General features: G+C 46.1%; 1 protein-coding gene across 2 annotated transcripts in view; it reads left to right on the plus strand.

Annotated features, from left to right (window-relative positions):
- PARVB (parvin, beta) overlaps positions 1–22647 on the plus strand; it is a 67145-nt gene that overhangs the window by 354 nt on the left and 44144 nt on the right. The window contains exon 1 of one of the 2 annotated variants that reach the window (XM_010563593.1): positions 14185–14287. The exons of the other annotated variant lie outside the window; for it this stretch is intronic. Coding sequence (XP_010561895.1) covers position 14287 — 1 coding nt within the window. The 5' untranslated portion in view covers positions 14185–14286. Of the gene's footprint in view, positions 1–14184; positions 14288–22647 lie in introns of those variants that run through there. 2 annotated transcript variants of the gene reach the window in all.

Raw genomic sequence — 22647 nt, forward strand, 5'->3', positions numbered from 1 at the left:
GGCCGGCCGCGGGCTCGGCCGCTCACGCCGCCCCGCTGCCCGGCTGCCCTCTTCGTACGGGAGCCCCGGAACCCGCTCATCTGCTGTGAAATAAACTTCTGGTGAGCGAGGAGGCTGCGGGCGTCGTTTTCTTTTTCTGGTCGGAGTTGAGGGAGCCACGAGGCAACCCTTCAATCCACCCGCCTTTCGTTCCAGGCCCGCTTCATCTGTAGGCTTTATGTTGGCGCAGACGCTTTTCCCAGGGTGTTTTTCATGACCAGATACGTTCGGCAAAAACATCTAGCCCTCGAGTGCCCGGATTTCGCACGGGTGCGCTCACAGGGTACACCCAGCGTGTTCATTGGGGTCATGGCTGCCGGCCGCGCAGGGGGGCCTGGAGAAGCTCCGTCAGCACAAACCCTGTGGACCGGCACCCGTGTCAGGGTGGCTCAGCCTCCCAGCACCCGTGTCAGGGTGGCTCAGCACCACCTCACGGCACGGCCTTCGGACACGGGCCACGGGCACACACACGAGGCCGCCTCGCGGCGGGCCGCTTGCACCGGCAGCTGCGCGGAGATAGCACCGCTCACTCTCGAGCAACGCGACTGGTTTTTTTGTTGTTGTTGTAGAGAGGGAGGTGGCGTCTTGCTGCTAGACTTTGATAAAGATGGCTCATCCCTGTGTATATGCAAAGTCTTCCTTTCTCCGGAGCGTTGTCTCCTCTCAGGATGGTTTACTCAATCCTCTGCTTCCCCCACTGACCAAATACCGGCTTCTGCGGAGAAACTCCCTCCGCGTTATGCCCAGACCGCAGCCGTCTGCTAGCAAGAAATCTAGGTGTCCTTGCCTTACAGTTTAATGCAGTTTTCACTTTCTGGCTGGTTAAAACTGGCCTTGGTTTTGTTCTAGAGTCTGATGGGTGTAGGGTAGGGACGTAATTTGAGTTTCAGCCCCCTTTCAGCTGGCTGTTGAGTGAGCACATGCTTCACATGTATTGAGTCTATTGATTGCCAGCAACATTTAGAAGGCAGCTTTCTAATATTTAACAATAAAATATTTGGCCTCAAAACCTGGCTCAGGGAAATTGCTTCTCTTTCCTTCTGCTGGCCCTTGGTGTGGCTTACTGGTATTTCCTTTATTATCTATTCAAGTTTCTTCAACATGGTTCTGCTGAGGAGCAGCAGAAACAGTCGTGCCTTCCTGATGATCTCATCTGCTTCTGAAGGAAGATGGTGGAGAAAACTCATCTCCAGCGGGGGATACCGACCACATGCTCCGAAAGAATGTGTTTTGTTGAAAGGTGGCTTCTAAGCTTAAACAGGTTGGCAGCATCCCTTCTTAAACGAGAAATTTCGGCATCACTAGGTGATGTTTTTGAGGCAACCGCTTTCAGCAGGGGCCACCCATTTGTTTTGCTGAGTTTGCCTGTTATTTTGCCTACTCTTGTGGCTGCAGGTCCTCTTGGCGATGGAAGGGCCCATTTCGGTTACTGCCGTCACTGCTTGGTGGGGAACTGCTGCTGCGGTAGTGTAAAGCATGACGGTCACGCTTCTGTCAGTGCGATGGGGAGGAAACTGAAACATATGATGCAGCTTTTAGTTTGAGTATTCCTTCCAGTCTGAAAACATGAAGGGAGGAAGGACTGTCTGCGAGCCCGTGGAGCCACCCGTTGGGTGTGACACGCTGTGGTGCTGCCAGCGGCTGAGGCCCTTCGTTGAAAGGGGAAACGGCTTATTACCCTTTTACGTTTCGCACTTTCTTTGCGGGGTAGCGCTCAAATGCCAGCTCTCCAGACCATGGCTGTGAAACTGGAGGGGACCAAGGGCTGAGCAGTGATGAGGCGGTGGGATGGGGTCTGCACCAGGGGGAGAGAGACTGGTCCGTGGCTTGTGGTAGGACCTGGGCGGCCGCAGGAGCAAATTTCAGGGCTAGAAACTAAATCTTTGTGGGTGTGAAGCAGAAGTAAATTGGAAGCTCACCTGAGTGGCGTTCCTTGAATGAGTTGATAGACCATATAGGAGCCATGTGGTCAACTTTTCCTGTGAGCTTGGGAACCGCTCTGCCCTTGAGGGATTTCCTCCCTCCCTCCATTCGGTTTCTGCTGGTTTTCTCTGAGGGGACCAGCAGAGGTCAGAGTGATCTTCCCAGAGTAAATGTTACCCTCTCCACAAACTACTCTCCACAATAGCAAATGGAAACCAAAAATCATTCTTGCCTTCTCTGCCTCTAACAGCATGAAAAGCAAGCGAGCCAGAGGTCTCTTTATACATACTTCTTGCTTTCACTGCCTGTCTTTTGAACCGTAGTGTAAATACGGGCCTGCTATCATCATGTCAACTGTATTCATATAACGACCTTTAACCTGGTCTGTGCAAGAGCTCTAATCCAGTTATATTAACCCTTTTCATCTTTGTGCATCACTTCTGAGCCACACAGCTCAAAGATCCTTATAATGGTACTGAAAAAGTTTTCATTTGTTACTTATGTGATTTTCTATTTTTAATCATGGGTGGCAGCTATGTCATAAATAACCATAATGTGTGGCTACCAACCCATAAGCAACTAAATTTAAATATTTTTTTGGCTAACTACTTTATAACAGGCTGCAGTCTATTTTTAGAGAAGCTATATTGGGAGAGGAGGGTTCATTAGGCTTATCAAGTCGGCCACTGTAAGCTCATACCCTTGCTTTGTGACGGGAGGATAAATAAGGTTCCTAGGTATGCTGCGATAGTCACTGTGGCAGTATTCGAAGTATTTACTGTAGCATGTAAACAACTTTGCTGCTGCTTTGGCTTTAGCAGTATGGCGTGACATAGTGCTTTGTAAGTGGGTGCCGGCAGGTGAGGTAGGGTTGAGACCTCAGGTCAAATTTGTCAACGTTTTAAGTCAAATTCTATAGGTTGCTTAACTGTTTGAGGAACCCTTTGAATTTCTACCTCAAACCTCTGCTTTACACTATTACACCTTATATTTATGTTTCTGAATTTTTATGGCTGAACTGACTTATTAGGTAGCCCTGACAAAAGAAGCAGCAGCCACTGTTGCTCGTGGGGAAGCTGTTTTTACCCTGGTTTCCTATGGAAGTACAGGGTGGGTGATCTGACTGTCTGTTTGGCTCCTCCCTTCCTCTTCCTTCCCAGGAATATTTTTAACCCATAGTTTAGCTAAAAATGCCCCTGAGAGAAAACTACCCATCTTAAGGGTTATTAAATGACTGTGGATTGTGTCAAAATGGGTCACCAGTGAGTATAGAAAGACCTTAGTGGAGTCCCACAGCAGGAGAACCTGCAGATGAGCTCAACGCTTACACGCTACTAGAGAGCCCATGTGGCAGGGACATGGCTGGAGAAAGGACCCATCTGTGGGGAGAGCAGTGTGGAGATGTGCGTTCTTAATCTTTCAATCAGTCATGACACACATCCTTAGAAAAGCAGGATGTGTTAGTTCCAGTGTTTGTGCGACTGCTTGGTTTTTACTTCCCCCACTCCCCAACTAGGCTATGTGGAAATCTGTAAAAATCTGTTTGCCTCATGTTACTGTGACACGGCTCTGTCTTGGTGTATATTGGGCTTTCAAGATGTGCCACATCTGTGATATGATTAATAAACTTACCACAACTGTTCAGGAGCTCCAAAATCAGCTTTAAATACCTTACAAAACTATTGGGGTGCTGGCAGGGCCCATAGCAGGATACAGTTTGTAAGCTAGATGATCCCTTAGCTTCTTTTCAGACCCTGTAAAAGATAGTGTTTTAGATAGTGCTGTGTTTCATCTCCATCTCTAAATGAAACTTAAAAAACCTTCCCCTTTCCTGTTGGTCAGAGTGATGTCTTTGTACTGAAATACAGCAGGGGGTTTGCTCCAAGCTTCGCTCCAAACCTACTTGCAAAGCTTTGTTTTCTTTTCCTCATAACACATTGTATGAAAGATCTGGGCAGCAGGTGTTTGGCTAAATAAACCTTCTATTATTGTATCTGTGTACGTGTGTGTGTGTATATATAGCCTATATGGAGGAGTCAGTGAGAGAAATACAACAGACTTAATTGCGTAGTGTTGTTTCCCACTGACACGATTGAGGGTGGGCATAGGGGTGAGGAATGTGCTCCAGAAAAGAGCGATTCATTGTGCCTGATGAAAACAATAGGAGAGGGGGAAAGAAGGGGAGAAGTGACAGTGCTGCAGAGGCCAGAATTATTGCAACAGCAGCTGAATAATACGAAGGTTTTATGCATATCAAGGGAGGTTTAAGTATTGTTCTTGTGGTCTGTGGCTCAGTGTGACAGTGAGATGGTGTGGCTGTGAAAAGTGTACTGTTACATTTGCCTGCAGGCACACCAGTTTGGTAAATAGCTTGGTAGGGGCATATTTCACTAGGTGGCAAGGTTTTTCTCCCAGAGAAAGGTGGCAGTTGTTGCCTCTATTTTGCAGGGAGAAAAGGTGGAGGGTGAGGAAGTGAAGTGATTTGTTCAAGGTCATCTGGCAAGCCAGTGACAAAGCCAGGGAAAGAAACTGTATCTCTGGAGTTGTCTCTCCTGCCCTGATCTTTAGGCAAAGGTGTTGCATAATCTGCCCATTTCCCACAGCTCCACCCATGCTAAAACCCATCTCCAAATTGTTCAGATGGGGACTGCTCGTACTGCCCGATCCACTTTGGCTTTCTAGAGGGAAGAACATGGGGAAATATGCCCAACAGCAGAATTAAATTGGAGGAAACAGTTTCTTTATCATTCCTTTGAAACTGATGGGGCTGCTTGTGGGGGTAATTGCTCTCTGGAGAGAAAAGAGGTTCAAAACCAGATCTACTTCATTGCCTTTGTATTGATGAGCGCATCTCAGGCCTGTAAGGCATCCCCTTGAATGCAAGAGGATAGGAGAATTGGACTTGCTTAGAAAATGGATCTCATCTTTCATTTGAATATGGTATACCGAAAATAGTTAAAATCTCTTTTTAATGCTGTCTGTTATGCGGTCTCCAGAGGTGTATCTGTGTAAACAAACTGCAAAAAATTGAACTTCTCTGCCTCTGTGTGCTGCACGTTTGCTTTAGTCACTGCCTAGTGGCTGCCTGGGATTTCTAACAAATGTATTTAGCTTTAAAATGATGTTGAAAGATGCCTGTTCAATAGATCCTAAAAAGATGTAAAGCTGTAAGGCATCCTTAACTCAATCTTCATTCACCTTGCAGGCGTCACTCGTGTTGGTGGTATTATTCATACCCAGGATTTGTCCCAGTCACAACCATTCCTGACCATTGCAGATTGCGTTTCATGCTGGCTGTGCCCATGCATCCTCCTTCATGAACTGGTGCTGGTGGAGTAATTGCTCTAACCTCTCTGATGTGGAAGAACTGGGACATTGGCATCACCTGGTGCCTAGAAAGCTCAGGATGGAGGTGCACTGCTGGTGTGGTGCCTGCACTCTAGCTTTTGTCCTGAGGCATGTCTGCATTTCTGACTGGTGGTGAAGTGCCAGGCAACTTGCAGGGTGCTGGCTAGTCTTGTGGTATTTCTCACCCAACAGGAAACTTCATGACCAAATCTGCCTCTCACAGATCCTTGAGGTGCAATCTGAGATCAGTTTCAACCGGTTGCTTCTTACCGTCTCCTGAGCTGATACTCAATGTGTTTTTAAGGCTCTTCCTTTCAATAGATTGGTGTTGGAGCTCACCCCCATCTTAACTTACTTTCCCTGCTCGTAGTATGTATGTGGCAGTGAATTCTTAGCCATATGGAGAGACAAACACAAAGTATGTAGGGTCTAATTCTGTGGTCCTGGTTCACACAAGTATATTTCCTGCAGTCTGAGAGGATACTTGGCTGTGTAGCGTGTCTGTGCATTGTAATGGGCTACTGCTGCTGAAATATGCAAACAGAAGATGAGATGGGTGCTGGTTAAGCAGAATTACTTGCTTTTTAAGAGAGTAATTTGCATATAATTATATTGAAGCTACATACTGTTCCAGGTATGTGTGTATATCCATAGAAAGATTGTGCAGACATACGCAAATTCAGGTTCAATTTATTATCCTTTCTACTACTAATTTAAACAGAGACCTAAATTTCCAGTTGGAACCTGTGTAGCCTAATTGCTGAGTTTCTCCTGTAGGGCTCAAGCATACCTCTGACCAGGTCTGGCTTCAGCCTTGCTAGAGCAGTGCCAGTTTAGGTTCTGACACTGTGTTCTATTCTGGCAAAAGCTGTGCTGTGGATGTAGTTTGTGTCAACGTCTCAACCAAAATGAACTTTACATGCACAGGAATCATCCTTTTAATAGTGTCATAAAACCTGTGCTTTTCTCCTGTAACTGCAGCTAGGCTAGGATGGTTCTCCCAATGCAGCTTTAGGCACAGTCTCTTGGTGAGACAATAGAGTTTTGAATTACAGCTGAAAGTTTTCTTCCAGACAGGATGCAGCAAGATATGCGAAATAGCTCTGTAGCTCTTCAGCAGTGGATTGAAGAAAGTGACTTGCTTTTATTTGAGAAAAACAGCCATTTTAAGGTTTTATTTTCACAGTTGCAATCATTAAAATAAGATCCATTATAAGAACACTGTTATGTTTCATTGTAAAACCTTAGCAAGGTGGTTATCAACACTTGTGATTATCCAGAACTAGATTTGGAATTTCTTAAAAATACTAATGCAAGGATTTGGAAAGGGACTCCTTTTCTCCTTAAAGTCTACCCTTACTTAAAAGCAATTATTCAATGATACCTATTTTCATTTCTTCTAAAGGATTTATTAATACTAACATCTTGGGAGAGACTTCTAGAAGCTGGCGTCTGGCTGTTTCTGTTCTGAGGAGCGTGTGGGTGAGCCCTGTGAGACTTTGATGTGTGGAGGGCTGCACATGGATCTGATATGGATGGGGGGAGCTTGGCCAAGTCACGACTTCATGCAGGGTCTGTGCCGATGCTCTCTGCTGGACGGTGTGAAGGGGGGATTCTTCGTCCCACTGGTGGATCTGTGCAGGGAGATCAGGCTGTGCTCTGCAATGCATTATCATAAATGCATTAATCATATTGACTTCAGTGCTTGTGTTTTTAAGAGTTGTGATATTTAGATCCCTTTATTAATCTAAATGCATCCTACTGATTTGCACGTCGGCAATACAGGAGTCCAGAAGATTTAGTATAGTTACGCATAACAGTGCTAAATGTCTTTTTATATATTTCAAGAACTGTTACAGGCCGGCTGATCCGAAAACAGATGAAGCTGGTGGAGTTTTCCAATGCACTGCTTTGAGCTTTGGATCATACTTTGATGTTAGGAGATTGGGGAGATTAACTGGCAAGCTCTTTCCATTGTGAAAGCATGTCAGAACAACTTGTTGCTAAGGGATCCAGGGATATGTGGTCTGTGGCAAGGCCGGTGCAAGGGAGAGTCTGCTAGTTGCAGGAATTAGTGTTTCAGCAGCTACAGCTTTGCTGTTCAACTGGGAAGGAAATTTAGTGTGTGTACCTTGTGCATACAAGTGTCATGGACAGAGCTGAGGAGATTAAAGTTTGTGGCTGTGGAAGTGCCAGTTCAAAGCTGCTCATAAGGGATTTGGATGCCAAATTGCTGTTAGTTTTCAAAGGGAATCATAGAATCATTTAGGTTGGAAAAGACCTTCAAGATCATCGAGTCCAACCATCAACCATGCCCACTAAACCATGTCCTGAAGTACCCCGTCTACTCGCTTTTTGAATACCTCCAGGGATGGTGACTCAACCACTTCCCTGGGCAGCCTATTCCAATGTCTGACAATGCTCTCAGTTAAAAAATTTTTCCTAATATCTGACCTAAATCTCCCTTGCCTCAACTTGAGGCCATTTCCTCTCGTCCTAGAGTCAAGTGCACAAATCTCTTGGGCACCACTAGAAATCTTGGCCTGCAAATACGCACCTCGGAGGTTGTCTGTGTCAGGGTGTCTTGTGTCAAGACATGATGTCTTGATGGGGACATGCAACCGTACAGAGACACTGATATGTATCATAAGGAGGAGGACTTTTCTGCCTCACCTATAACATCATCTCTTTGTGATCCTTGTCACCCTTGCTCCTGCTGGTAATGCAGGAGGCTCTGTGTGTGCCTTCTTTACCCTGGAGTCTTGTTGCCTTTTCAGTGTTTTCAGTCTATCCATGTTCTTATGCTGGTGGGGCAAGGTCTTCACTGCAGCAGCAGGCTAAGGGCTAGCCCTCAAGTTCCTCACAGTCGTTTCAGGAGACCTGGACGCCAGCGAGAAAGAAGGAAGGGAAGCCTTGTTTCCCAAAGGCTTCTCCTTGTGCTGACCTCTGCTCACTATAGGAATCACGACTTCAGCAAACCCCCAGGTTCTTTGAACTAACGCGATCTGGGTATTTTGTTGCAGAAGCCACCTACTTGAAAGTCATCCAGATGGCTCCAAAGATCTGACCTGTGCCAGTGTCTGGACATGACTGATGGCATGGGCTCTGTTCTGGTCAGCTGTCATGATGTCCACATGCTTTACTCTGCACAGCCCTCTAATTGAGCTCTTCTGCATGGTGACTTTGGTAGTTGCTTATCCCCTCCCTTGTACGTCCTCTGCCTGCTTGGTGAGATGTGTTATATATGTGCATTGTCACTGATGAAGCTTAGTTTTTTTCCTCAGGGCACAGCAAAATCAACTGATGCAGTTTTCAGAGTTATCTACTCTAACTTGCAAAGTATACACGTTTGCGGCAGGTTTTCCCCAGGGTCTGTATGGCATAAATGGACTGGCCCTTGCTTTACATGCCATCCTGGGGGCTGCGGTGTACCTGCCTCTGGTCGTTGCCATAGGCTGCATTGGTACTTCTCACCCTGGGCTGAGGGGTGGGCGGTTTGGGAAGTGTGGCACGCGTTGTGGTGAGGAGGAGGGAAGTGGAAGGGAAGAAGGGGCAGGGTGAGCAGTGGGAGAGCCCTGCTTTTCAGGGGGCTTTTCCAGGCTGCCCTCAGGAGGAGTGCTGGATCCTGGGACCTCTGCTGCAGGACAGGCTGCTCGGTGGTGGTGCGTGCCATCCCCACCATCGCAGGAGGGGCTGGGGGGGGGAACTACACCAGCAGTTCTTGCATGGCTGACAGTGACCCCCGTTTATCTTTGGGGGTGGGCTGAGCATGGAGGGGAAGTGGGAACAGGAACCTCTGTGTTGCACAGCTAATAGGTCAGTGGCCAAGAGATCTCTCCAGGGTGAAGTGTATTCTGCTCAGGTATAGACTTCCTAATTTGTACTCTTCTGTTGGCCAAGTAGAAAGCCGTAACCCAAAATTCGTGCCTTCTGTTGTGTATGTCTAGTTTAGTTGGAAAAGTATTATGACTAACATATGTGGTTTCAGGGTTTTGTAATTTGAATTCAATTAAGTCTTGCTCTGAAAACCAGATGTGGAGAGAACATGAACACCTGGCAGCGTGTACTGGCCGAGAGCAGTGGCTCCTTACTCTTTGGGCCCTTAAATCACTGTCACTTCCTCGTGGAGGAACATATATCCGCACAACGAAGCTTCTAATTATAAATCCTGTACACATGATTTGTATCCATGCACCCGCTGCAGACCCCTCTCTGGAGCCCTTAGGCTGAGAGGGGAGGCCACGGGATGGGATTCTGCTTTTAGCCTTGCTAGTGGCGAGCAACAGGATCTTTGGGAATTCAGTTTTGCCTCTCAGTGACTGTTTCTCCAAGTTAAAAAAGGCTTCTTTATAATCCCTGAGACCTGCCTGGCGATCATATACTCTTACAAAATCTCTTTTCAATGTATGCTGCGTTTTGGTTATAAAACAAGCAAGCTGTTCTGGCTCCTGGAATTCCGGTTCCTTCTTTAGTACTTGTTTCATTAAGTTGTTGTACCATAGTGAAATCCACTGAAAAAAGAAATAGGATTTTCCATTATAGCTGCCATATGGCCTTATTGCTAATTTTTAATTAGCTGAGATGGTTGCATACACAATTTATTTGGAGTAAGGAAGGAGACTGTGAGAGCTGGATGAGGAGGAGTGCTATTCTGATGTCTGTATAGAGGCATGGTGTCTTTTTTACTGCCTTTAAATAGAAAAACGTGTAATCCTCAGAAAGTGTCTTTCACTAGGTCTGTTTGACAGATGTATGCATGTGTGTTATTAAACAGATGCAGACACTTCTGTCATTTTAAAATAGAATAGTGTTGTTTGCTCTCTGGCTTGTCTAGTCCAGCAGATGGATTTTGAGGCTTTGCAAAATGGACAGGATTTTCTTCAGAAATAGTAGAATAGGAGAAAGTACCAGGCCATCCAGGCTTGCATTTTCTGCTTAATATTCCTTCTCAGGAACAGGTTTATAAAATTGTCCCTCAGGATTACTGTTTGCCTTCTTCCCTGTGTGTGGCTCCCAGTATTGTTACAGTGAATTGGTTCCATTGGAAAATTAGGCAGGCTGCAAGAATGGTAACACTATACATGTATCCTCAATCTGTACTGAATTTGGTCTGGCAGGGATCTTGACTCTCTATTAAATAAGCATGTATAATGGAGCCCTATCATTGGGAAACTGGATTTGAACTGGGTGCAGGATGTCGTGCTCCAAGTGGTCCTGCTGTTCCAGGAGCAAACCAGATCTGCTGCCTGTATAGCAGATCTGATGCTGTTTGCCACGCAAACTGATAGGGGTTTTTTTGCATGTGGAAGGGGAGAAGCAGTCATGACTGGCCTCGTCTAATGTGGCAGTAGTCCAGCTCCAAGGTGGACCTTGGCAGGTCCTTCCAATCAAAATTTCTGTGATTCTGTGGAGCTGGTTTTTTTGCGGGTCCCTCGTCAGGGAGCGAGACAGTTGGTAATGGGAAGGGAAGAGGGACTGGCCTTAGTATCCACCCTCTGCTGTATGGTGGAAGGAGAAAGGTATATATTTGTTTCCATGATGTGTCCGGGATAACTGTGTGCTTGTGAGTTTTTCCTCTGACTGCTCACACAGATTCAGACTAATAGTTTCCCGCTTGACCAATTATGATGTGCATAATTAGACTGGTGTCTTGAAAATGCCCACTGTTACTACAGCACTGCAGCTGTAGCTGCATTAACACAGTGAGGGGCCATAGTTTAAATCATCATGTTGGATCCTCAGTATCATTTAGCTTCGTATCATTTAGCTTAAAAAACTAAACTGTGGTGGCTGTGTTGCTCTGCTGACACCAGTAGTAAGAGCAATGAGACGGCTAGGGAGCTATGCTTGACCAAGCCATGACTCTGACATTTAAGGTGTTTGTTTTATACTGTCTTTGCAACTGTATATTTCTGATCCCTTAATTCCTGTCATTTACATGTTAACAAACAGATCACAGGTACCAACATTTTCCAAGCTAGTTCAGCACCTGGTAAAAAGCCTTTTTTCGTCAGTTCTTAACCAACTGGGAACATGTATGTATTTTCTTTTCTGTGGACAAACTGGCAAAACAAATTGTAATTTTTAGTGAGTGACTTTTCTTCCCATGAATGGCATTACGTGCAGATGCCACACCACCCAGAATCTTGGTAGAAGGCATCCTCACTGAGTTCCTTCATTTGCTGTTGATGTGCTGTTGATCTAGTGGTTCCTAAGAGGTTTTTCCAAGAATGCAAACACAATTACTTTGAAACTGTCTGAGCTGGGGAATTCCGCTTTTGTACTGAATGCACAGGAGATGGGCACTGTTGTTCCAGGAAGGCTGAGTTAATTTGGTGTGTCGCAGCACAGCTGGCCATATGATTCTGTGGAGCCGTATTGGGAGCGTGAAAGATTTCATATCTATTACATTGGAAGAGTGAAAACAGAGTAACTGATCCCCGTGCAAGAAAAGGGGGGAAAAGATCCTCGTGGCTGCCTGTGGCACTGCCCCTATGTCCTGTGATCTGTTTGTCTCGTGTTCTATCCCGGGATGTGTCCTGTTTAACATCTTCACCACCAACCTGGAGGAGGTGATGGAGCGCACGCTCGTGCAGTTTGCACATGACACCAAAGTGGGTGACCAGCAGATACACTCGAGGGCAGGGCTGCCGCTCAGGGAGACGTAGACAGGCGGGAGAAACAGGCGGACAGAAACCTTCTGACATCCAACAAGAACAAGTGAAAAGTCCTGGACTTGGGAAAGAAGAGCCCCCTGCAATGATACAGGCTGGAGACTGCCTGCCTGGGGGCAGCTCTGCTGGAAAGGCCCTGGGGGCCGTGGTGGGCAGCAAGCTGACCACGGGCCAGCAGCATGCCACTGCTGTGAAGAAAACCAACAATACCCTGGGGTGTATTAACAGGAGCACAGCCAGTGCGTGGAGCAAAGTGATTATCCCCCTCTACTTAGCACTTCTTAGATCCCAGCTGATAGACTGTGTCCGGTTTTGGGCTCCTCAATATGGGAAAGACCTGGCTAAAGTGGAGCCCCTTCAGCAGTGGGCCACCTCTCTCTGTGAGGAGAGCTGAGGGAGCTGGGCTTGTTCAGCCTGTGGAAGAGACTGCTTCGGGGAGATCTTTAATAAGCAGTCTGCTGATAGCTGTGAGGAGATTATTGAGAGGACGGAGCCAGGTTCTTCATCGTTGTGCGTAGCGGAGGAGAGAGACAACAGGTATAAACTGAAACGAATGAGGTTCAGTCTGGACAAAGGGAGAAACCTTTTCATGCTGGGCACTGTGAAGCGGTGGGACAGGATGCCTACAGAGTTTGTGCAGCTTCCATTCTTGGAGGTTTTAAGATGTGACACGATAAAGCCTGAGCAACATGGCCTGATCTCAGAGCTGACCCTGCTTTGAGGAGGAGGTTCAGCTAGAGACCTCCTTAGGTCCTTTCCACCCTGAATTATCCAGTCATACTATGCAGCTCCCTGACAGCTTAGACCCTTCAAAGGCTGGAGTAAGGACATTTCTTAAGTGGCATGAAGTCTGTGGATTGATGATTTATGAGCATGTGAATACAAGGGTGTGCAGTGGAACTGTGCTTGTCATCAGGGTCCTTCTACTGGTTTTGCACTGAGGTACTAGTAAAAGTATAATTTTTTTTTTTTTTCCTGTCTTTTTTGCCTGTCTAACCTTTTAGTGAGGAGGAAAGCATGGTTTCCACTGGGCTGCTGCTCTGGCTGCTTCTTTAGCGAGGGTGAGTCGGAGAGGCTGTGTAGTTAGAAAGCTATTTTGGGACTGACCAGTAGCTGAGCTTGAAAGTCTTTAAGATGTCTAGCCCCATTGAAACGCCATCTTGTCTAGCTCATAGGACCTGGTATTAACAGCGCAAAAGCTTTAAAAGAGACCACAGAAAGCTAGAACTGCAAATCCTGTGAAAGTTTGGTGTGCTGACTGAGTAAACAAAGAACAACAGCTGCAGGTCTTTTTGATACTTGGTGAAATGTGACATTTTCTTGTGCTTTGGACTCTATTTGATTCGTGGGCTGGCTGTTGTTTCATGATTGCATTTTGCTATCCCTTGAGGGCTGTGTTTGGGAGACTGGACTGGAATGGCAGTTGGAGGCCTGGGCTCCACTCTTTCTACATGGTCTTCAGCAGCTCCGTTAGGACATGGTGTTGTCTATTTCTTACTTAAACCTGGCAGAGTTAAACACCTGCATGCTTTTATGGCAGCCTTTGTCTTCACTGTACCTACCCTTTGTGGATGGGCTTTTATCTGACCGTGGGCTCTGAGTTCCAGACTTTCTTTTACTGTGAGGTCTGTAGTGCTTATCACTGAAGTGCTTGCCTTGGCAGGCTCCTCTGGTGCTCACAGCAACAAGTAAAATAATTTTCCACATATAACTTGTCTGGAAACCATTGAGAAAACTTATTTGTATTTTGCAGCGTCTGCTTGTATAGTGAGATATTTCAGTTCATTTTCAGTACACTCCTTTACTGCCCTGGATGCAGGTAGGACACAGGAAAGGTAGAGCTGGGCATGAGCAACCTCAGTATATGGGACTCTGAAAACTGTGTTGAGTGTTTAGGTTAAAGCTTCTAGTCTGGAGCACTGCCTGTCCCTCCATTGGTCCTGTGCACTGTTGAACTGAAAACTAGTATTTACTAGCAAACCCACAACATGTGTGTTGCAAATAAAGTTGCTATATATGAGTGTTTTTCAGGGTTTTCCTTGTCTTTCTGGGTGACATTTCAGCAACTCCAGCAATTAGGCATGTGCACTTTTTGTGGTTTGCAGGATCATTTATCTCAGCTTATTCTTCCTGTAGAATCATGTTGCACAAGCAAAAAAGTTGCTGTTTTTGAATTGCAAGTCATAGCTGTAGCCTCCTTTCTATTTGCATGAAGTTTGTTCGTTGAGCTCTGTACTACCAGCTGGAGAAGACGGTGCCCTTCTGTTACTTCTTGTGCTCACCTGCCATCACTGCCTTCAGAAGTGAGTCTGTTACTCTGTACTTCTCTTGACATGTTCAGAAGAACAAGCAACATCAAATGTTTTCATATTTGCACAGTAGACTGCTTTTGGTGGTGGTACTTAACCTTCTCATGCCTTTGGAAAGGGGGGTGAAGGTGAAGGGTATGGGGAAAGCAGTAAGCTGAAGCAGGTAAAACTGCTTGGGCAGTTAACTAAGGGGATTTCATTTGGGTACTTACAAATGAAGTGTCAAACCATGAGAAGGAGGTGGAGGGAAGTTGGTGTAGGGATGGAAACCAGCTCAGTTGTAAAATGTGTTGTCACGAGCCACAGTAGTGACTTTTATGATGCCGAGTGTTCTGCTTGATAAAGTTTTCACAGTTAGATTTGTATGTGGGATCAGAGATAGAGCTTGTAGGAGGCAATAAACTGAAGTGCTGTTTTCTCCCAGATTTCTTCATGATGCAGAAGAATTGAATGAAGGGACTAGGCATCTCCATTCCAGAGTAATGCTATTAGCTCTGCTTCTGACAGCTTCTGCTAGCCTTTCCCTTGGTGATTTGCTTTGTCTGGACCCATCAAACATGGACACTTTAAGCAGTGACTTGATTCTGGTTTCTGGAGTTGCTTTTGGTTAGAGTCTTGTTGGTACTTGGCACCTTGCAGAAATCAGCCTACTTTGTTGGGGATCTCAGACGGAGTTCCTAGCCTGTGAACATGCTGTTCCCTACCTGCTTCTGCCCATCAGCTTTGGTTGTAGGAGTACACAGAAAGGAGAGTACTATGCACTATATAGTGGAATACAGTATTTCATGGAGAATTGGCGGCAGTAATTTAAAATGCCTTGCAGGTTTTCTACTGAGGGCAGATACAGGCCAGAAGTCTCCTTCAATCCTTTCCTTTTCCTACCAGACTTTTTCTTTCCCTCTGTTCTCATCAGGCGGATTTGACTCCACATCCTTCTTTCAGGTGGAAGTTGTCCTGGTGCTCATGCGGTATGCTTGGGAGAACATAATCCTTCACCATTGCTTCGTGGGAAGAAACGACCTTTTGTATGTTGTGACGGAATTGTAACTGAGGAGGCTGAGAAAGTATGTTTTCTCCATTTTCAAGTAGAACTTGTGTGCAGAGCGAGGAGTGTAGCTTTCCCTAGTTGCTTTTAGGGTCCTCTCAAGCTGCAGTTACTGCCTGTGATGTTTGAGGCAGCAGACTGGCTTTTCCTTGTCAAAAAACTCTGGGATTGAAGCAATCTGTTTTCAAGTTCAGGACAAAGCAAGTGCCAAAGGTATGCCCAGTTCATGTCCTGGAGTGTAGAAGCTGCATAGCTTTGGGGTGTATTATGTTAGTGCTTAGGAGAGCTGGGTAAGTGGTAGATACTTTAGAGAGTATTTTATTTTTGCCTTACAAATAAATACATGCTTGGCTTGGGACACTCTCTTTACCTGAACCATTTTCCCATTTATTAACAAGGCTGTGCAAAAACTAGTGCAAGAGGCAGGAAATGGGGGAGAAAAATCTCACATCCATGAAATGAATGGATAAGTTGTGGGGTCCTGGTCCCGGCCTGGTGCTGGTTCCAGACCTCAGAGCGCACACAGGGTCTAAGCAACACTGAGCTGTAACAGCCAGCCTGCATCCTGAGAATACCGCAGCACATGACAAGTGACAAATGCAGCTTGTTGACTTTCTCCTTGCTCATTTGCACGAAGGGGAGTGTTCTGTTTTGGGCAGGGAGGACAAAATGTCAGAACCATTTGCTGGGAGCTGCTAAAACATATACTTACACCTCTCAGGCATGAGGAAAAGTGATTAAAAAAATGTGCGATTTTCAAAACTGTGGGATTGCCTTTGTAAGGTCAATGCAGGGAGACTGAAGCAGAGCTGACTAGGCCAGTAGGTTGGTATGTCCACTCAGTATCCTATTGGGTGGCTTTTTTTATACTTGAAAACCTCCCCTTTGTAGGCGTAACTTTATAAACACCACTCTTGTTCACACTCTTATTTCTGCTGGTTGGAGTTTTTTTGTTTGGTTTTTTTTTTTTGGCCAGCATTAGTGTTTGTGTGTCCACACAGTGCAAATTGACTTTATATTTTTTTCCGTTCTTATCTGGTTAGTTTTCAGGCACAGTGTCCTCGCTCTGTGCCATAATGTGGCTTCTGCAATCACTTGTGCCAGCAAAAGGGAAGCGGTGAGTGGCAGCTAGGGATGGAGGCAAAGTCTGGAGTGCCCCTTTGCTGACAGCATGGGTGCCTGCCTGATGAAAATGGCTACATAACTATGGCTTAAGACAATAATGAAAGAAATGAGAAACAGGGACTTAGAGCAAAATGATGAATCCCAAGTTTGACTTTTCGTTTTAGTTCCATAGCTCTCTGTATGCTTCCATCAGAGTCTGCTCATCCCTTTTCTGCTTTGCAGAACCTATTTTGAAGGATTACTAGTTAAGTATTTACCGAGTGGGTGTTAGACCTGTTGCATGAGCTGAGCAGAAGGAGACTAAAACAACTGGGGAGCTAAATGGAGATGAATTCCGGTCTGGTCCTTTTGGTAGCTTGAGTGGGATTAGTGTGACTGCTGGAAAGAAGACCCGAATGTTAAAGACGATGGCTCTGTGCTGGTACTGTGGGCTCACCGTGGCTTTTGTCACTTTATGCCCAGGCAGCTGCAGGTCAGCTCTGGCTTTGTCAGTTGCTATCAGAGCCAGGTTAATACCGCAGGGGGGATCTATCTGTTCAGTTATTCCGGCAGCGTGACAGCAAGGGTAGTCAGTCCTGCTTTCCTGGCTGTGGTGTTGTCTGTGGCTGACAGACTCAGGTAAGGCTGCCCAGCGTGGCAGTGGCTGAGGACAGAATCCTCCTTTCTCCCCGCAGCACCAGCGCGGCACTCGCAGGGCCCTGCGGGGAGCTGGCGCAGAAAACTGGTTCAGCGCACAGCAGCTTGCTTTTTGCAGGATTCGGCTTCCTTGCTTTCTTGCTGAATTAAAGTGGGCCACGTAACTGGCTAAAGATCTGTCTGCTTAGTAATTACAGAGTCTCATTTTGTTTGATTTGGTGTTCAGTTGCCAGCGTTGGCGATGTTGAAAGCCGCTTGCGGCCGCTGCAGTCTGTTTAGTGCTCCTCTCTCCCGAGCTGCTGCATCTCTGCCTGTTTCTGTTCTGCCTCAGCGCGCCCTTCGTCTCTTCAGGAGGGCTGGTACATGTGCACGGCTTGGCCAGGAGAGCTGTAACCGCTAAGTATTGGCTATCTCAACACAGGTGTCACCCACCAAAAAATGCAGATTTTTTTCACCCCACAACTCAATAGAAAGATAAGAATTTTCATGGGCAAAAATCTGAAAGCAGTATTTCACCCTCACGAACAAAACAAAGCCCCAGCTTCTCATAAATGTTTCCAGCTGGCTCAAGTATTGAATATGCTGCTACCATGCTAGATACATATTTTACCCCTGGCAAAAATAAAGGGGAGACCTTTGTTCTGGCAGTCACAGAATAGACCACTCGTCTGCGTAAGTTTAACACATCCATATAAGCAACCGTGGCCTGCTCTTTGTAACTAAACGAAAAGCATTATTACAGCCCTTTCCTAAAAGTTGCCTTTAGTTTTACTTTTCCCTTTTTTTAGGTCTTTAAGTGACAGAGCCTGGCCGTTGTAAGTGCCTTGTCTGCCTACTGAAGCATATAAATAATTTCCTTTATTACCACAGTTCTACTTTGAATGCAGTCCCTTGATACAGTGCCTTTATGTGGATTTGATCAAGTCTTTGCCTTTGATCTGCCTAGGATTATTAATGCTCTATTATAATTAATGGAGGCTTTCTCTTTCTCTTGCAGTCTCTATCAAAAGATCTCAGAGCCTTTTGTAAATGTTAAGCGATTAGTAATGCAGTAGCAGACTGGTGAGTTGTGTGTGTGGTTTGTCGAGTCACAGTTTATCAGCATGCGTTGATTGGGGCTGGTTTTGAAATCTTTCAATACAACAGTTTTTCTTGGAAAATGCCAGTTTTTGTAAAACTTTATTTTTTTTAAATGTTCTTAGAAGGCTTACAGTTTGGAAGATGACTTTTTGTGAAAGAGTTTTAGGTGTCAGGTGGAAATTCTGCATGTGCATGGCTGCACGTGTTGGTCCGTGATAGGCAAATAGAGGAGCAGGTTAAGAGACAGACACTGCAGGGTCTTTACCCGCCAGGGACCTGTTGCCTTCTGGTCTGACACTTTCTGTGGGAAGTGGGAGCTCCAGCAGATATTTGATCTTTTAGGTGAGGGTTGGCTGCTTCATCAGGGGGATTTGTTCTGTGGTCACGTCTCGCCTGAGGTGTGAGTGAATGAGGGTCATGTCACTGGTCTGGATGGGGTAGAGATGGTCTTGAATATGGACTTTCTGTTTTGCATGTGATTATCTGAACTCTTAGGATATGAGTTGCAGGCAGGTGAGTCACTGTCTGAAAAAGTGCAGCTGGTCATGGTTTTGTCTCTGGGAAGAGCAAGGAAACTTGGGAAGCAGTAAGACGTTGGGGGCAGGAAGAGCTTCCCGTGCAGTTCGAGTTCCATGGTCGTTGCACGTTTCCCGTCTGCGTGCTGCTCCAACCAAAGAGGATGACAAAGTTTCTTGAACAAATAATCTGTAACGGAGCCAAGGGTAACAAAGCAGTCTAATAGCTTCCAAAGTTAGGGTTTAATCATGAGATGAAAGTACATCATGTAAAAGTTGTGGTCAGGCAGCGCTGCAGAGCCAGCTCGGCACTGGTTGAATGCGAAGGAAAGCACCGTATCCAGAAACCCATGATTAGCATCATGACAGCTGCTGCTTTCTGCAGGGTGGGATTCAGCCTTGCAGTCAGAAATAACTAGAGCTAAAATTAAGTAGCATTTGCCATCTGGTTTTGTAAGAGGCAGAGGCTTGTGGTCAATTTTTTAATAACAAGGCAGTGAATGGTAAAGACTTAAGAGGTGAACTGTGCTGTTGTTGATATCTTCTAAAATTATTAAGAGTGAAGGTAGAAAGGATCAAATTGTTGACATCAGCTTGCTGTTTCTTATAAAAAGGAGAAAGTGGGGAGATCTCTTCTTTTTATAGTCCTGCTGACTTTAAAGGCCATTTCCTGACTTATGAGAAATCCTTGACAGCTCTGGTGGCACTTCCAACTTGCTGCAGCTAATTGCTCCTGTTCAGTGCAGTTTGCATGTAATCCCATGCACCGAGACAGCCTGCCTGGCTTACAGATACAGTGCTGTATAGCATGTGTGTATGCGATCCACTCATTATATTAATTTGTTTGAAAGGCCAGCACAGCTTCCAATGTGACTAAATCATGTTGACTGCTGACACTGCCAGGAGATTATTAAAACATCAGAGGACTGCCAGGAACCCTTGCTGCTTTCTTGGGGACTGGTAGAGAAGTGACCTTATACTGGTGAATTTAAATTTCTGGTTTAGTGAAATACTCAGGGTTTTTGCTGAATGCCTCGGCCACTTGCCTGTTCCAGGTTTTGCATTTTGCTAGTGCTGGCTGATGGGGTACTGAAGCGGTTCAGAGGACTAGTGCTGCCTGTTAATCGAGGATCTGCTCAGAGAGGAGATCTCTAGCTGGAAGGGAGGGAGGCTACAGCAGACATCTGGGAGAAATCATGTCTAATTCTGCCAGATACCTTCCCAAGGCATCATCTTTCTGTGCCTGTAGTAACACCTGACTTGTCCTGTGTAAGTTCACAGCTGAGTCATTTAGACCATTGGCAAGTTTTATGTTAAGGCTCTAAACATTTAGCAGAGCCTGTGTCTTGGGTCACGGTGGGGGCAAACTCTTTTCGTGGGCAGGAGAGCACTCCCTGGGTGCTGGGGCTGCTCGTACGAGTGCTGCTGGCACGTGTGAGGGACACCTCTGCCCTGGCGTGGCATGGCGTGCCAGCAGGAGCAAACAAACTGGCCGGGGGCAACAGATACAGGAAAGGTTCTGCTGGGGACCAGCCTGGATGGGTGATGATACTCCAGCTGTACTCAATTTCCTACCCCTTCCTGTCTTCCCCTACCGCAGGTTTCCTCTGACCGATCTATGAAATTAAACGATCAGGCTTTAGAGAAAGATGTTTTACACAGATCTCGTTTACAAAGAACTATGCCAACACAGCAGGGGAAGGTGTTTCCTCTGGGGAAGGGAAGGGGAGGAGAAAAGATGGGAATCTGTGAATGGGCAGGTGGAGAGCAGGCAAGGAGCAGTAATACCTCATGTGGGACCTACCATGCCTATGACCTGTTGTACAGGTGCAGCTCTGCTCTACCAGTAAAACACCCTCTTGTATGGATGGCTCATTCGATGTAAGGATCTCATATAAATCTTACAGCAAAGCCAGTGTTGCTGATACAAAGTTGAGGAGGGTGGCGTTTGCCAATTGATTAATATCCATAATCTTTTACAGTACCTTTGGGTTTGTGAAAGCATGGGCTGAAAGCTGTTCTTTGGTGTAAATTTGCATTAAAACATATATCAGGTTCTTCTCAGAAATGTACCTGTTGCTCCATCCTGATGATTATTTTAACTGTCTCCACTTGGTCGTTTGTGGGCTCTCTGTTTTTTCCCAGTGTTGTGGCTCGGTTTCCTTTTCCTGCTTCTGTTTCTTTGCTCAGCAGTGATAAGTGAATACTGGGGGCAGCAAGCAGGGAAAAAGTCCTCAGCATTTGTTCAAGTGCAGCGTGAAAGGGTTCTGGAGTGCAGCAGGTGTTGCAACCTCACAAATTTATGTTCCTGAGCGCAATTGCTTCTTTGCGTGCTGGCTGTTGCTCTGTGGATGTCTGTGTTCCTGGGGCAAGATGTCACGGTGGGGAGCCCGACCGTGCTTTGCCCGGAGGGTGGAGATAATTTTCTCAGGACGGTCCTTGCCGAGAAAATGCCATCTTTGAGATGCCTGCTCTTAGGCGGCCAGCAGCGGCCCAAGGGAGGCACTTGGCTATCCACAGAAGCGGCAAGGATAGGGAGAGATTCCCGGCTGGGAGTCCAGGGCCAAGTGCTGTGTCCTCCCTCCCGGCCCCCCCTCACCTAGCAGCTGGGAGGCTATCTTAGTGCCTCCTCCCGTGTTCCGTGCCCGAATTAACGTAGGTTTGGCAGTCCCAAGGTGGCAGCCCCTTATCCAGTTGCTGCTGCTCCTTCAGCATTCGGACAGCCCACGCGGTTCATCTGCGACCTGTTTGTGCTGCTGGGGCCGGCATGGCGGGGCTCCTGTGTAAAAGGCGCAAAAAAGGAGGTAAGAAACACTACATTTGTAGCAAGAATCTCTCCTAAGCTGTCTGCCTAGGAACTGGTGTATGGCCTCTCTGTGTATGGGCTCTCCCTGGGCAGCAGGCTTTGGGAGACCCTCTGCTGACATAGCCGTGCTTTGCCGGTCGTGGTAGGAGAGGGTGTTTTGCGGACCCAGCTGCACCGGGTCTGAAGCCAAGTGTAAGGGTTTTATGTGGCTCTTTGTGTCGTGAGAGATGGGGGCTTAATACATACATTTGTATTAATGTTTTCTTTCAGTTTAGTAAAGTGGTCAGAAACAAGGTATTTTTGTTAGGAAGAGTGGAGATCATTTTTATATTAAAAAAAAGAGCAAGTGTGTTATCTTAATTGAACTTTTGGGAATAAAACTAGTTTAGCTGCATTTAAAAGTATTCTGGCTTGAAATGTATGCAGTATTTTTTTTATATAGCATACACTGAAGGCAGTACCATGTATTCACTGCCCAGAGGAACTAAGCAGCTCTCCTCTGCATTTGCAGAGCATTAGGAACAGCAATGCCCTGACCTTATTGAACGCTTGGCTTTCCCAGAATGACAGCAATGCTATAATAATGAAGAGAGAGTTACATCTAAAAACAAGGCTGGTACTTCCAAAAAGAGTCTGATTTAAGTGGAATTTGGGCATTTACAGTCCTAGCAGGGTTTTAAAAATATTACTTGTAATGTCCAGTTTCCACGTGATTTTTCTTGTGCCTCCTGGTGGCTGTATTCCTATTGGCATCACAACGTAGGAGCTGCTCGGGTGAGAAAGCTCTAGTTGGGCGTAATGCAAACGGGGCTGGGTAAGGCATGCTGTTAGACCTGGTTTGGTCTGTTGCATGAGGCCTCTTAGCTCCCTGACTTTTGCTTGAAGAGTTTTCCAAGAAAATGAGAATGAGTGCAGAAAAGGGGTAATTAAGAGTTTCTTTAATAACAGTTTTCATTCGGAGGTTAAATCGCAGCCTGCAGACATTGTATTCTGTTTACAGTCGAGAATGCTGTTCCTTCCCTTCCCTTTGCAGAAGGTACACAATACAGAAAGCAAGCCGTGCTTACTGCTGGCAGCCCCCTTACCCTCAGGCTTTGTACCGTGTCAGCTCTAACGAGCTGCTTTAACATGGTTCATAAGCCATAAG

Source organism: Haliaeetus leucocephalus, unplaced genomic scaffold (assembly GCF_000737465.1).
Source record: "Haliaeetus leucocephalus isolate CR32 unplaced genomic scaffold, Haliaeetus_leucocephalus-4.0 Scaffold170, whole genome shotgun sequence".
NCBI lineage: Eukaryota > Metazoa > Chordata > Aves > Accipitriformes > Accipitridae > Haliaeetus > Haliaeetus leucocephalus.